Here is a 17,457-nt window from a genome sequence, read left to right as displayed (position 1 = left end):
TAGCATTACAAGCATATGCTGTATATTCGTGGACATCAACAATATTACATAGCTAATGTGCTTCAACAAGTCATATCTTTTTTATTTGTTGGTCAATTTTTAAAAGAATTATATTGATGGAAAGAGAATAGAATAAGCATTCCAATAATGTTAATCTATTTTTATTTTGTGTTCCAAGTTAAAAATGAAAAACACGGTAAAAAATGACGACAGCAAAAAGGGGAAACTGTTTTTTTCAATGTTTACATTTCATATGTTATGTTTGGATACAAATGCACGGGGTCAAATTTGATTGGATATGGCTGAAATTTTACAGGCTATATAAACAAGGAAGTCCATCTCTACTGGACTTTGATTTTTATTTTTACGACCACAGGAAGCAAAGTTACGACTGAGAAAAGTTGACGAAGAATATTTCAAAATTGATAAGATAAATCGGCACATATCATCCATTTTCATATAAATGTTTTAGAATTATTTTCATGTATAATATGTAAATATTTGATAATTATTAATTGTGCAGAAATTTCTTTAAAACGTTATCTTTTAAAGAAATTCAAATCCGCTTAAAGGGAAACGGCCCGTTATGTGCTAACCATCGCTGTCAGCGTATTAACGAGTTTGTATTCTCTTAAAAATAGAAAACTGTTTCTTTTGCTTTCAAAACGAAAGCAGAAAAAAAGTTTCATTCTTTATTTGAGTTTGTCAATTTAAAAAAATTATCAAGTTTTTCAAATTTTATTTCCAAACAATACTATTTTGTTGTTTTTAACGTTTTTAGTACACTTGTACTAAAAACGTTAAAAAACAACAAAGTGTACTAAGTACATGCGTTTGTTTTTTAATGGTAAAAAAAACAAAGAAACAAATATATAACAAATAAGGTACTTGTGCACTTATGCTACCATGCTGAAATAATGTTATTATTTAGAAACCCATTCTTAACATGGGATGGAAGGGTGTTTTGTTAACTATTCTGTACTATTAAATAAAATATATTGTGAAACTTGAATTTAACCCATTGTCAAGACCATTTTTTCAAATCTAAAAGAAACCCGTTTTTTTTTTAACTGAAGATATCTAAATAATAATAATTAGGCAGTTCGAAAAAGAATTTCATTGTGATGCATTTTATAAATTTTTACCCTGTTTCCACCTTAACATTTTTCTTTAAAATGACTACCTTTTAAAGATTTTCGAGTATGCTGAAAACGAATATTGCATTTAAATTTTCCGCAAATAGTAGCTTTTCGGATATTAAGCAATGTCATTTCTTATGTTATTGCTGGTGGCCATCTTGGTATATGCGTTTGCGCATAGTTTCTCGGGGTTACGTTTGCGCGCTCGCATGTACCAAGATGGCCACCAGCGATAACATAAGAAATGACATTGCTTAATATCCGGAAAACTACTTATTTGCAGAAAATTTAAATGCAATATTCGTTTTCAGCATGCCCTAAAACATATAAAAGTAATCATTTTAAATGTTAAGGTGGAAACAAGGTAAAAAATTACCATTTTATTTCTTTATTTATATAGTTGAATTTTCAGTAAAACAACAGAATAGAAATGACAAAAACTGCCATCAACTGGTGAATATATAGTTGTTCCTTGTCAGGATTCCTGGTATCCTGGTACTGTGAAAGCTACATTAAGGATTCATGTAGAGTACGATTTATGGTTGCATCTCAGAAAATAGGGGGCGAGATAGAGAGGATTTACAAAATTGAAAATTGGACTGGTCCCAAAATGCATAAGTTCTGGTCGACATCTTTTACAGAAATCCAAAATCTATATGAAAAATTTTCTTCGATTTATTTCTGAGATTAATTCATATCTACTCAATTTTTTTTTTCTTTGAGGGGAGTAGTAAATACCGACCATGAATGCTCTTTAGACATTACACTCAAGATTAAGCTCTCCCTTGGCAGGAAAATACTTATTCTCAATAAAGCTGTATTTAAATACTACTATAATACTTAGTTTTGTTCATAAATAGACACCCACTGTATGATACCATGCGCCAGTTTAAAATAAGTTGAAATTTGTACGTCTGAATTTATAATTCATGGCTTATGATGAAAAGATATATCAAATTTAACTGCATAATCAAAAAGAGAACACAATTTTACATAAGATTTTCAAGTTTCATGAGAATAGCTTGAAAAATAGATAAATGGTGGCAAAATAACCAAATTTATTGAAATGTTGAGGTCCGTATTTTAGCCCACTTTTTCTAAAGAAAAATGTCCACAGAAAAGCATAAATTTTGGCACTTAAAATTCTCATAACTTTTGAACTACTGGTGGTATTTGCATAATTCAAACGGTTTTAAGCATCTTTTACATAGCTCTTTTCATACAAGTTGATAAAATAACAATTATCTAAAAAGAAAAAATCAACTTGTAATACTAATGCAATGATCTAAATTTTTACTTATGGCACAGTTCACTTATAAGTACTTGTTGGCACTGAATTACAGTCTGTAAGGAATCAGTCCTGTAATAATGTGTTCCACAGACAGAAAAAGTCTTTTTCTACTTAGTAGGAAGATTAGTTCTTGCTGTGAATGTCTTGGAATAACTAGAGATTGAAGCTCTGTTAAGCAGCTTCCATGAAAATAAGAATAGAGTAGAGAGAAACTAACAACGGCAATTCTGTAAAATCACCCCCCCCCACACACACACACGCACTCCTACTCCCGCATTAGATTTTGGAGCCGATTTTGAAATCTATCTAGGCAATGAATAATGCATGAGTGGCTCCTCTCTCCACACACACACACACGTGGCAGCAGTACTTTATCTTAGAATGCATCTGACTCTTATATAGATATATGAATTGCATCAGGTGGCAGTTACTTTCTCGAGCACTAGAATGATCCAATCTTTTTTCCAGCGACCTTTGCAACAAATTGAATGTAAATATTAAAGGTAAAAAATTGGGTTGATTGACTAGCAAATTGTCTTTCAATGCAACAAAGATTTAGATAGAATCAATGGTTGAGGTGAACACGTCTTACCAGTCGTATACAAACTTTGGCTTTAACTATGTTAGTTACAAAGTCAGACCGTAATGGATATTTTGATCAAGTTTGGTGACAATTTTTCAAGCGAAAATTGTAGACTGTACATAAACAGATTTGACTAAAAATCTTCGCCATAGCAGAGGCAAGAAAAATACCCTTCCCCACAAAAAAAATCAGATATTTTATTTTTATTTTTTTTGCCCCCAAAATAAAGTTGTCATTTTAAACTGATCAAAAGAAAATACAAAATTCCAATTTGTTTTTTCTATATCAAGATTATTTGTATGCCTCTTCTCATCTTTGATGACATTCTTCAGGTGCAGAAACTCATGAATTTTTATATTGAACTCAAGAATCTACACATTTTCTTGATTTCTAGATTCAAATACATGGTTCATGAGCGAAATGTTTACATTGGATTTGAAGACGACCATGTTGCAATCTGCAGAGAAGCAATCTTGTAGTAATGTGTTCCACAAATTGGAGATGCTTGCAAAAACAAAAAATTTATCTTGGAAATATTGTCAGACAAGTGTAAATTTGAAGTCAAGATAAAGTATCCAAATAAAGCTGGTCACATTTTTAATGCTTGCTGATGTGTCAGCGTTTATCAAGTCAAAAGCAACTCAAGGATAGAGAATGTGATAGATGGATTGTTGGTTGAATGATGAATAATATTATGAGAGGATTGAAAATGATGAATAAGATTACCAAAATTTGATTACTAATGAGGATGGTTTAGGACAAGTGTCTGTTGATATTGGATTTAAAGATGATCATGCTATATTTTGCAAGTTTTTGCTTTATACGTCTTAACGACTTTTAGTTTATCTTACCCGACTTTCAATTTTTGTACACGGATGTATTTAATATATTTTTAGAGGGGACTTAATGCTACTTTCAACAACTGGTAAATAATCTGATTATGTGGCAAGAGTAAAAGGGAGATAACTGCGTATAAATCGTTCTCTTATATACTTACATGGTTATGAATTAAAGTAACAATTCAAATGATCAAAAGAAGACAAAGAAGAAGAAGAAAATCCATTTTAGGTGTCTAGATTTCTAGTTCTATCGCCCCCCCCCCCCAAAAAAAATAAACACTAATTATTAAAGCATTTATATGTAGAACAGCATATACATGACAATGAATCACGAATATATAAAGGGAGATAATTTACAGTAGCTTTAACGAATAAACAAAACCTACTTTTTCCTATTACCGATCAATACTTCCTAGTCTTTTAACTGAAATCAAAGTGTATTTCGATAGTTTCAATATAAGGAGCATATAGTTTTAAAATATAGTTTCAAAATTGTTTATGTTCGGAGAAATCTATTGTCCCTTTTTGTTTCATTTTACAGTTCTTAGAAATCAAGCAATGTCATTTCTTATGTTATCGCTGGGGCCACCACTTAACGAAATACATAAATATTTGAATATTCCATTAAAGTTCTCCTTTACATCTCAAACACTGAGTTAGTAAAGAAGTTAAGAACATAATTTTTCTCTCCCCAATTGACCATTTAACTATGTTATAGTTTATCTTTCTTGTAATCTTTTGATTAAATTCCAGGACAAGAATTCATCTAGTCTGGTGGAGTATCCAGATTTGTGCTGTTATTACTTAAGGCAACATCACTTGAAGAAGGTGAACGATTCCTCATAAAAGCCAGTGTGTGTTAACCATATTGAAGAGATCTTATTTGGGTTGTAAATACTGTTATTTTTTTATATTTAGCCAGAGTTTACTTTAAGGAAAAGTATCCTCCTGCCAGGTTGTCCTGACAAAGACTTATACAGAAAGATGTTAGACACTCGAGGATAGTGTCTAGTAGGCATTCAAGCTCTTTCCCTTATGGATGTAGTTGTGATCAAATGAAGATAGGTGCTAACTATTGATTTTGATATCTTCCAAGCATATGGGAATCATCACGATTGAGATACCTTCCTGTTTCTGAAATGCATCCTGCCTAAAAATGCACAAAGCAAGCTTTGTAGCAAATGTTACTGTAAGATTGTAAACCTCAGAGAGAGTTTATTTTTTTCAGCATCACAAGCCAAAAATATGAAAATTAATTAGCGGATTGGAATACAATTCAAGACTCAAGACAGATTGGAGGAACTAGAAGGTTGGATAGGTGTGAGAACAATTTATCTGATATGATAGCAGTAAAGACCATTCTAGAATAACACCATAATGGTGATATGAATGCAAAAAGACATCACTCACTAGACTTTGAAGTTGATTTCATATCCTGCTTGTGTTATCTCGTCAGCGTCAGACAAGGCCAAACTATTTGCAAAGAACTTTGCAGCTAATTCTACCCTATGCGACGAAGGCCATCAACTCCCCATATTTCCTCCTATAACACAGAACAAGCTAGGTAATATACAAATATCCGTGCATGAGGTCGCCAAGCTAATAAAAAACCTAGATTCCAGTAAAGCAACTGGCCCTGATGGCATCCCAATTATAGTGTTAAAAAAGCTTCAACCAGAACTTGCTCCCATACTTACGAAACTATTTAAGCGCTGCCTTAAGGAGAAGTGCTTTCCGACCCCCTGGAAGACCTCATCAGTTTGCCCTGTATTTAAGAATTCAGGTGATAAGTCATCTCCCTCTCAATACAGACCAATAAGTCTTCTCTGTGTTATGAGTAAGTTACTGGAATCAATATTAAATAGAGAAATAGTCAACCACCTCAGCAGAAACAACCTTCTTAGTGACACACAATATGGTTTCCGCTCTGCAAGATCTACCGCAGATGTGCTGACGGTTATATCCCACAGGATTAGTGAATCTCTTGACAAAGGCTTCCTTTCTAGGGCAATTGCTCTTGACATATCAAAGGCCTTTGACAAAGTATGGCATAAGGGTCTACTTCACAAGATTTCCAGCTACGGTATAACTGGAAATGTTTTCTCAATCATTAAATCATTTCTCTCCGATAGGCTCATAAGAGTAGTGGTAGATGGACAAAAATCGGAGGCCTGCAATATAAATGCTGGAGTCCCTCAGGGGTCAATCCTCGGCCCAACTCTCTTCCTGATCTACATCAATGACCTCCCTAAACACATACTTAAATCATTCGTTGACATCTATGCTGATGACACTACCATCTACGGCAACACATCAAAGGCTGTAAATGACGAAGTTCTCTCTGATTCTCTCTCCTCTGATCTCGAGCGCGTGGTTCAGTGGGGGAAGATGTGGCTAGTTACCTTTAATGCATCTAAAACCAAACTCCTATCCTTACATCATCAACGCTCTGATCCCCAGCTGGCATCAATTGTGATGGATGGCTCTCGTCTGGGTGAGGCCCCATGTTTTGACAAGCTTCTGGGTTTGACCTTTACTCCTGATCTGAAATGGAACACGTACATCAAGTCTGTTGCCAAGGTCGCAGGAAAGATGGTGGGATCCTTCTACCGCTCCAGAAGATATCTCACTACTGATGCAATTCTCTATCTATATAAAAGCCAAGTACGGCCAAGGATGGAATACTGTTGCCATATCTGGGCAGGAGCTGCCAAAAACAGCCTATCATGCCTTGACAGAGTACAAAATAGACTTCGTGGTTTAGTGGGGGATGCCCTTTTCTCTACCCTGCAACCCCTCTCCCACAGAAGAGACGTTGCGAGCCTGTCCTTGTTTTATCGTTATTTTCATGGCAGGTGCTCGTCTGAGCTCCAATCCCTGGTCCCCCCTCGCCAAACTTTCACGAGAAACACCCGTCTAGCTGAATCCACTGTGAAAAATTTCCCCCACTCTATATCTGTGCCTAAATCAAAACACGGATTTCATGAGCAAAGCTTCTTTCTTAGAACTGCACGCCTGTGGAACTCTGTTCCGTCTGCCTGCTTCCCTCCAGACTACAACTTGGATGTCTTCAAGTCTAATGTTAACAAATTCCTAATGAACCGCCCCCCTAATTAAACACTTCATAAAATCTCCTCACTAACGTGATGTACTTGCAATAACCCTTATCCCTGAGTGGCTTCCGGGCCTTGATAAGTGGTGATCACTGTGTAAAAAAAAAAAAAAAAAAAAAAGCAGAATAGTAGCTCCTCCACAAATGCAACAACAATACTCCATCTTAGGACGTATTTGGCTCTTATATAGGTAGAGTACTGCGTAATGAAGTACAAACACACAAATTGGAGATTAAATTAACACTGTTTTAACTTGCATGTTTGCTAAAACTTATTTTTCCCTTAAACTGATATCATCAGTAAAGCATATTTTTTATCAGCAATACTCCTCAACAGGAGGTAAAGTTTAGATAAGCATTTACCAAGTAATTGGCCCATCGACCAATCAAATGGCTTGGCGTATGAATACAATTTGTTGAACTAGTTTTTAAACATGCCTACACAAGATTTTTCCAGGCATGCAAACAATTCGATTTCAGGATTTTGTACAAAGCAGACATTTTGTGGCAGGCACTTCCAAATTACCAGCTGCCATGGAACTTGCCATGGAGCATGGTTCCTTACATGTTGTGAAGATGTTCTGTTTTTAATCGCTTTTTAGTTTGGACGAAATAAATATTTTTATGTAATAAAAAATACTGTTTTCTTACTCTTTATACATTGCACTAGAAGGCTATTTAGCTGTTTCTAACTTGAATTCAACAGAGTTGTTGACTTCTATGAAAACTCATTTTATGGCAGTCTTAGATATCCACTTCATCTATTCTAGGTGGCCATCTATAATTTTAACAGTTCTGCAATCATAAAATGGTTGAGAAATGTTGATATATTTTACTTACCAGACACTCAATAAGAGAAATGTCATCCAGAAGAAAAGCCAATAGGACAAATGTGGCACCATCTGAGAAGCATGAGAAGCACTCATGAGATTATACGATTTCTTGACAAAAATCTTGCCTGAATCGTACATACGTTCATGTTTACATTGTGTTTCATCAGTAGAGTTTGCAGTTACAACCATAGAGGTCAAAGGTGTAACCAAACCATATTTTACACCAAGTGAAATGACCCGATGTTTAATTAATGGGGTGATCTCTCCCTCCAAAAGTTTATTCAGTGTGAGGTACAACCAAGTATTATGAGTGATTGTTTTTAAAGACTGTATCGTAGTCAGCTTAGGATCAGGTGGCATGTCAGTATTTTCAAAAACAGTATTATTATCCAATTGAAGAATTAATGTTTGGTTTTGGAACCCAGAACGTGTAATTACTTGAAAGTTCACCTTAATTTCAGACCCAAAATTTTTTTTAGATACTGGTCCAGATATAATAATTTCAGATCCTTTATAGTAATTATCAAAATAGTGAGTGGTCAGTTCATTAGTGTTGAAGGCAGAATCCAGATAAGTAACTTGTATGTTCTTCATTAAAATAGTTGAGATTTCCTTGTAGAGGTTTGCAATTTGTAACTGGCTGTCAGCTGCAAAGTAAATTTTACGACTAAATCCTCCATTTTCAGAGGCAAGAGCCTTTATAAACTGAAAGTCACAATTATCTCCAAATCCTAACGCAATTATAGAAATGTCCCCTTTGTTAGCATTTTTAACAGCTTTTCTTATAACAGCTGTTCTAGATTCGCCTGTGGTCGGTTGTCCGTCTGTCAGGAAGAATAATACATTTTTCTCTGTTTTAAATTCTTGTCCATTGAGCTGGTTAACAGATTCCATAAGTGCATCGTAGATATTTGTAGAACCCCCAATTTGAAGGTTGTTCACATATTTTTTTGCATACAATATATTCTTTCTTGAAGCTGGCAAAAAAGAATTTTCTTTGTCATTCATCCATGATACTTTATGATCAAAAAAGCCAAGCAAAAACGAATCATCTTCTGGCTGTAAGGAGTTTAGAATACTCACCATTGCTTCTTTTAATTGTTTAAATTTTTTACCACTCATTGAACCACTTATATCTAACATAAAAACAATATTTTTAGCCATGTACTGATAAGAGTCCGGTGCAAAAAAATGAACAAAATAACCATCTATAGAATAAATCATATTTGGGTTAGAGCTTCGATCAACATCATACTGAACTTTAAACAAACCACTAATTCCATTTTGCTGTTCCTCTAGACTTGGTTCATATTTAATATATACTTCTTTATTGCTAGCATATTCTATTGAAGCCGATTTCAAAGCTGTAATTTGAACAGAGTTATTGACTAACATATCCGATTGTATCTGGGGTACAAGTAAAGCGATAATGTCTTGTGGTTCTTTAATAAATACTTCAACTAAAAAGTCACTGATGGCATGAGTGTTCGTCAAGTGCACCACATGCGAATATTTACCCAAAGTTCGTTGTAAAAGTTCCTGATAGACAAGCTCAAACACACCAACTGCATTCGCTTCAATGTTGACCGTCATGGCAAAAACATTGGTGAAGCGATGTTGTTGTTGAATGATTCCGGCACTTTGACCTCTGCGCACAGTCGCTTCATAAATGCATTTCGCCTCTTCTTTCTCTCGGACTTGTCCCACAGTCACATTTCCATTTATATTCATCGTAAAGTTCGAAATGTAAGCTCTACTTGGCAGATTGACGTAAAAATTGGCAGTGGCTGGTGATTGATATGAATTGTGATAGCGCATCGAAAACTTTGTAGTTGCGTATCTGTACTTAATGTCGCTGGTGACAGCCAACGAACGAAGTGTTGCCTGTAGCTCTTTATTTTCACCTCCATCATAATCATTGAAAGTAGTAGCAATCACATACGAAGATCCAATTAAAAAAAACGCTATCCATAGCGTTTTAGAGATAACCATTTTTTAGAAGTTGAACAGCTCTGTCAACAAAGTTATTTACTGTTTTCAGAATCTGTAATAGAAAATTTTAAAAATGTGAAAGTCCTTTTTTTGCATCAACAAAAATGTTTTGTTTTTTTTTTAAACTGGAAAATTGTATAATTTAGCGTGAGAGATCAGCTTTGTACATAAACTTAACATACAATGCTCGCACATTTATGGACCATTTTAACTTTTTTAGCAAATTTTTTTACCACTGACTATGTCCGATTGGCAGGGCTGTAAAACCAGGCATAATTGCCTAAACAACTAGAACTTCTTCCATCATCACAAAAAAAATAAAAATAACTAAAAAAAAAAAAACGCACTGATTTTATTTTCCATAGAGAAAAAGGAAAGTAAAAAATGGTCAGGAAATGGAGAATCATTTTACATTGAATTTTAGGTATCTCCACAACATTGTGTGAAACGTCAGCATTGTACACATTAACAGCAACGTCATCATTTGGTATGTTTGTGTCAATTTCTATGGATGAGCATTCGCATTATAATGGTTAATGGAAGTAATTTTTTTTTTGCTATGGATAAAAAACAATATAAGACTTGCCTTCTGTAAAACAAATGGATTTTTACTAACGAACTACACAGATTAGAGATAAAATAAAATTAATTTTAACATCTTCTGTTGACACTTATGTATATAAAGATAATGTTGCTTATAGGCTTCCATACTTTTTCTAAAAAAAGGCGCAAAAAATAAAGATCGCCCTCTATCAATTTAAAAAATAAAATCAAAAATTTTTTTAGGCCGATTTTGGATTTGCAATATTTATTATCTCAAAAATCATATTAAAATATACGAATATATTTGAATATTATTGGAAACCTGTATAAAAAAAATCTTTGATTTAGATTCATATCACATAATATTTGAATTTGATATTATTTAAAAATTTTGTAAAATAATTTTAATTTTAGAATTGTGGGTTTTTTGTAATTCAAATAATTATATTACCAAGAAAAAAAATTATCAAGAAAAAGTGGGGTTTTTTTTTAACATAATATTGATTTTATGCCCAATTTTATTTGCAACTTTAAGGTAAGTGAAATAAATAACGGAATTATATATATATATATATATATATATATATATATATAATTCCGTTATTTATATACATATATATATATATATATATATATATATATATATATATATATATGTATATAAGAACAAGTAGTTAATAAAACGTTAAAAACACTTTGAAAAAGAGTTAAAAACATATTTAATTTTAAAAAGGAAGCACAAAATAAGTGGATAGTCCTTAATCCACGGAATTTCGAAGAAATACTTTCCTTCTCATCAGAGGGTAGGAGTTAGCAAAATGCGGGATCGGTTGCAAAAATATTTGATGAAACTACAAGTACGTCATAGATCTTACTTGGTAACAAATAGTGAAGAAGAGGGAATATGGTGAAGAAAAAGGTGATTTCACGTGAATGGATAGTCTGGTGAATATATATTATATATTATATATATATATAACTTTTTTAATTATTTGATCTTTTCAGCTTTAAAAAATGTTGAAATTTTTATTGCCGACCTACATTTATCTTGTTTCGTTCTGTGTAGCATGAAATATAAGGGGAGTGTTATATATGTATATATATATATATATACGAAGGACATTTACTGTGGGTTGACAGTTGAGGACATTCCGGTAGCTGGGGCTTCCGGTAAGATGGCATTCTGGAAATAAAAGGTGTTTTAAACTACTCAGAGTCAATCTCTTTCCTCATCTCTCTTCCACGGGACATCCTGATTTCTACTCACTCATAATGATATTAAATAAGTATCTGCACGGTAAGACAAACTTATTTTATTGTCACACTCACAAATAGATAAATTTTACTCATATAAATCACATACAGAATGATGTATACAACATGGTATCAGAAGTTTAGAACCCATTTGCTTTGTTGACAAAAAAAAAAAAAATGAATAATAATAAATAAATAAAAATAAATAAATAAAATGGATTCGCATTTTATTCCGCCTCCTTCACCTGATTATTCCTCAGAAAATCTTTCTGAAGACTGGAAGGTTTTTAAACAAGACCTTAAAATATATTTAACGGCAACGGAAAAACTCGAGAAAAGTGACGAAGTTAAAACAAGCATTCCTTTGCAATGTCTAGGCAAACAAGGCCACAGAATTTATAGAAATTTTGATTTTCAAACTGAGGAAGACAGCCTTAAATTTGCAACAGTTTTAAACAAATTTGAAGAATTTTGTAATCCTCGAAGAAATGTAACACTTTCTCGTTTTCAGTTTCTCACTGCTCATCAGAAAGACGCGGAATCGTTTAATGAGTTCATTACTAGGATAAAAACACTCAGCCAAGAATGTGAATTTGGTGAACTCTGTGAAAGTTTAATAAGAAATGTAATAATAAAAGTTACTAATGACTCACGTTTACAAGAAAAACTATTGGGCAAATCTGATTTAACTTTGGAAAGAGCTATAAAAGTGGGTCGAACGGCTGAAATAAAGACTGGAGGTATTACAGAAAGAATTAAAATCGGTGAACTTTACAAAAAAAATGTCCGTAAAAATGGAAAATACTAATCAACCACAACAACGATCCGAAAGTGATTTACCACACTCTTCAAATAATAACTACAGTAACGACAAAATCAAAAACTGTAGATTCTGTTCATTCTCACATTTTAGTGGAAACTGCCCTGCATATGGTCGAATCTGCAATAAATGCAAAAGGCAAAATCATTTTGCGAGTAGATGTCCTGCTAACAGAGTAGTACAGAAAGTGCACCAGGAACAGAGTGAGGCATCTTCTACAGATGATGATAATTATGAAAATTATGATGATAGCAACTCTGCCAAATTCTCATCCAAGGAGAAATAACAAAAATCGACAAAGTTAATGCCTTAGTTGAAGATTAGAACATTAATTTACAAGTCAATGGAGTGAACATACAATTTAAAATGGGCTCCGGCAGTCAAGTTAACATTCTTCCAATAAAAGATTACTACAGATTATCGGTTCGTCCAAAATTGCATTCAACCAACATAACACTATAACGACACAACAATACCAGTTCAAGGTAAGTGTGTTGCTCAAGTAATAAGAAATAATATCAAGTATCATGTCATGTTTGTCATAGCAGATATAGATGCATTTCCAATACTAGGACTAAACACCTGTACTAGTCTCAACCTAATAAAAAAGGTATGCAAAATTAACACAAATAACAATGATTTTCTCTCTGAATTTAAGGAATGCTTTGGAGAACTTGGGATTCTCCCTGGTATTCATCACATCACAATGGACCCAGAAATTAAACCTGTCATAAACTCTCCATGGAATATTCCAGTTGTACTAAAGAAAAAATTTAAAAAGGAACTTATAAAAAGGACAGAGTTAAATGTCATTAAACCTGTATCAGAACCAACAGAATGGCTATCATCACTGGTGGCAGTAGAAAAACCCAATGGTTCCCTTTGTGTATGCCTTGGCCCACGGAATCTTAACAAGACTATAAAAAGAGAGCATTATAGGTTACCAACAGCATCAGACATAATATAGGAAATGGTAGGTACAAAGTTTTTCAGTAAGCTTGATGCATCTAATGCATTCTGGCAGATTAAAGTTGATGAGGAAAGTTCCAAACTTCTCACTTTCAACTCACCTTGTGGACGCTACAAATTCACATGTCTACTATATGGCATACACAGTGCCAGTGAAATATGTCATGCAAAAATAGCAGCTGTCATTGAACATGTTGAAGGATGCAGAAACTCACAGGATGATATCATCATTTGGGCAGACACGCCAGAACTCTTACAAAAGAGAACTACTGATGTTCTGAATGCTAAAAGGAAATCCGGCATGAAACTAAATCAAAGTGTCGGTTCAACATAACTGAGTTGACATTCCTAGGACACAAAATATCCAGTAGAGGGGTTGAACCTGATGACAAAAAATGCAAAGCGATCATGAACATGCCAGATCCAGCAAACAAAACAGAACTCCAGCGTTTTCTAGGCATGATAAATTATTTAGGAAAATTCATTCCTAACTTATCAAATGAAACTGCACCTCTTCGCCTCTTGCTTGAAAAAGATAATATGTGGTCTTTTGATAAACCACACAAAGAAGCTGTTCGACGACTAAAAAAATTAGTTACACAAAGTCCAACATTAAAATACTTTGACCTAGCACTACCCATCAGAGTCTCTTCAGACGCATCAACCCTGGGACTTGGGGCTATGTTGGAACAAAAACACCACAATAACTGGGCTCCAGTGGCATTTGCTAGTCGTTCTCTTACATCAGCTGAGGGCGACTATTGCCCGATTGAACTGTAAATGTTGTCTATAGTATTTGCATGTGAACATTTCCATGAATTCTTATATGGGCAACGCTTTCTAATAAACAATGATCACAAGCCTCTCAAAACTATTGTCACAAAACCAATCTCTAAAACCCCACCCAGAGTACGTTTCCTATTACGCTTACAGAAATACAATTTCGAAATTGAATACACTCAGAGCAAACTAATGCACATTGTTGACACACTCAGCTGTGCAGCACAAAAGTACAACAATCCAAAAATCTCTGACAAAAAAATGAACATTTTTGCCTACTTCTTAATTTCTTCAATACCCATTAGCGACAAACGTCGACAACAGCTCATAACTCAGACGGTTAATGATGAAACATTACAACAACTGCAACAGCAAATTAAATCAGGACGGCCACAGCATCGAAATAATCTCAATGCCTGTCTTCAACCATATTTTAATTACAGAGATGACATGACATACTAGGAAGGACTACTATTAAAGGGTCAACAAATTGTTGTTCAACTAATATGCAAGCAGAAATGCGCAGGATTTTACATCAGACACATCTTGGTATTGAGAAAACCAAATTCAATGCTAGGCAGTCTCTTTTTTGGCCAAACATGAACAAAGAAATAGAGGACATGATAAAAAATTGCGATTATGTCAACACTATAGCAATCGACAAAGTTCAGAGTCAGAAATATGGCATGACATTCCTGACTAACCATGGCATAAGGTTGGTACAGACCTCTTCAGGCTGCGGGGGAAAGATTACCTCATGGTAGTGGATTACCACTCAATTTTTTGTATTCAGCCATCTCACTGATATAACTGCATCAACAGTAATAACCTTTACAAAACATATCTTCTCGAGCCATGGTATACCCAAACAGGTAATATCCGATAATGGCTCCCAATTTAAGTTTCAACAATACAAGGAATTTGCTACAAAATGGGATTTTTTCCATGTAACTAGCAGTCCAGAATATCCACAATCTAATGGTCTAGTCGAGAGAACCATCCAAACAGTGAAAAAAAACACTGCACAAATGTTTCCAGACTCGAGATGATCCATATCTTGCTCTACTAACCTTACATACAACACCTGGCAAAAATAACTCTCCTTCACCAGCAGCTAAACTGATGAACTGCCAACTGAGAACACTTCTTCCAAGCATAAGAAATAATGGTTATGATCTTTGCAGATCATCCCCAACTAACATGCAGAAGGTAAAACAGCATATCAGCAATAAGCATGTGCTGCCTTCACTAAAGATAGGGGATCACATCAGAGTACGTGATGGGAAAACTTGGTCCAGGATAGGCAAAGTGATTGAATATTGCTCTCAACCAGGGTTATACTTGGTACTGATGGATAATGGCAGAAATATACACCGAAACCGCCGAGATCTACTGCTAGTACCTCGTTCAAAGTTACCAACAGCACAACCTTACCCTGACACAATATTTGGTTTAACCAAGCAAGTTCATCAACCAAGATCAGGAGCACCAAACCCAGCAACTCCAGAGTTAGGAGTTCGATCAAGGTCAGGACGACCAATACATCAACTCAGATGCAAGATTATATATGTTAAGTGAACTTGCATTTCAATAGCAAAGGACCTTGGGAGGGGGGAATGTTATATATATATATATATATATACATATATATACGAAAGACATTTACTGCGGGTTGACAGTTGAGGACACTTCCAGTAGTTGAGTCTTCCGGTAAGATGGCGTTCTGGAAATAAAAGGTGTTTTAAACTACTCGGAGTCAATCTCTTTCCTCATATCTCTCCCACAGAACATCCTGATCTCTACTCACTCATAATGATATTAAATAAGTATCTGCACGGTAAGACAAACTTATTTTATTGTCACACTCACAAATAGATAAACTTTACTTATATAAATCACATACATAATTATGTATACAACAGGAAGGGTAGAAGAACTAAAAAAAAAATATTTCCTCTAATATATTTAACGAAACCTACTTTTATTGTGTAAGTTTATTTAATAATGAATAATTTTGGGAAGATATGACTATTATTTAATTTTTGGGCGGACGTTGTCGAGAATGCCCCCCCTCTAAATTCCAATATTTTCACTTTTTTTAGGGACAATTTTTACGACGTGCCCAGCGTATTATAAACATTCCAACCTCCCCATGTTAAGAACGGCTTTCGGAATACCCCCAACCTCCCCATGTTAAGAACGGCTTTCGAGGTTGGGGGTGGTGTTTATTCCGAAAGCCGTTCTTAACATGGGGAGGTTGGGATGCTTATAATAAGCTGGGGCACGTCGTAAAAATTGACCCTTTTTTCCTGTTAATATCATCGATTACAAACTTAGGGTTTATTACATATGGGGAGGGGATTAAAACTGTGGCGCGAGTTCGAGGTACCTATTGAATTTATGGCACTTCTGCATGTCAATGACATGAAACGTCCGAGATGAGTTATCGACCCCTGCTTTTTGCTCTATCGGTCGTTCTGTTCTGTGAACCTCAAATATAAACAAGTGCTTCCGAGAACGCAAAAATATTTAATAACGAAATAAAGAACAAGAAAATATATGAAAATCAAAACATTTACTTAATTGCCCTTTTTCTTGTTTTCGACAAGTTTTGCAGGGCGTTCACATGTAACCTCCTAAAAAAAATAGTGGAATCTTATAATTCATACATTGGGGAAAATGTCTTAATATCCAGAAAACTACTTGTTGATCGTTTCCGGGTCTTTCGTTATATGCCAGAGGCGCACCCGAGTAACTTCGTAAAAATCGCGGGTCGACAAATACAGACATGCCAAAAAATGAAACAAAACATAAACGACTCTAATTTAGATAATTGATTTACAGAAAATAAACAAATTTAGTTAAGAAATAAATATCTTATTTAATTTAAAATTAAACTAATATACTTACTTTATTGTTGAAGACGGAATCGACTAATGTCGATGTTACATGCAATCGAAGGATTCGCAGAATTTTTTTGATGTAAACATTAACTTTTTTAATTTTATTTTTGCTATAAACTTTTCGTTTCTGCTTGTTTAATTTCAGTTTATAATTTCTTCTATTTGTATTAATGATTTATTAATGGTAATAATTAATTAATACGGCGAAGAAAACAACAGGCGACAGAAACGAGAAGGTTTACAGTGCCAGCCGGTGATAGCTGAAAAACAGTCACCTGTGTATTTTTTTTCAAGTCAAGAAGTAATCAAATACGGGCTTGTTTATGTCTTTTTTTTTTTTTTTTTAAATTTATTTATTTATTTATAACTTATTTTGTGAATGTCTATATTTTCGCTGGA

At 34.2% G+C, this 17,457-nt stretch overlaps 1 protein-coding gene across 2 annotated transcripts in view; it reads right to left on the bottom strand.

Moving 5' to 3' along the window:
- Nucleotides 1-17,457, bottom strand: part of LOC145267114 (inter-alpha-trypsin inhibitor heavy chain H4-like) — a 25,083-nt gene that overhangs the window by 7,181 nt on the left and 445 nt on the right. Inside the window, exons 1-2 of one of the 2 annotated variants that reach the window (XM_080123140.1) lie at nucleotides 17,066-17,356; nucleotides 7,805-9,841 (exon numbers count right to left, since the gene is read on the bottom strand). In XM_080123140.1, coding sequence (XP_079979266.1) covers nucleotides 7,805-9,789 — 1,985 coding nt within the window. In that variant the 5' untranslated portion in view covers nucleotides 9,790-9,841; nucleotides 17,066-17,356. Of the gene's footprint in view, nucleotides 1-7,804; nucleotides 9,842-17,065; nucleotides 17,357-17,457 lie in introns of those variants that run through there. The other variant, XM_080123141.1, reaches the window with a different exon arrangement.

Source organism: Euprymna scolopes, chromosome 42 (genome assembly GCF_053919585.1).
Source record: "Euprymna scolopes isolate OS-2025 chromosome 42, ASM5391958v1, whole genome shotgun sequence".
NCBI classification, from domain to species: Eukaryota; Metazoa; Mollusca; class Cephalopoda; order Sepiida; family Sepiolidae; genus Euprymna; species Euprymna scolopes.
The sequence above is the reverse complement of the archived record's forward strand: the minus strand, read 5'-3'. Positions and strand labels throughout refer to the sequence as shown.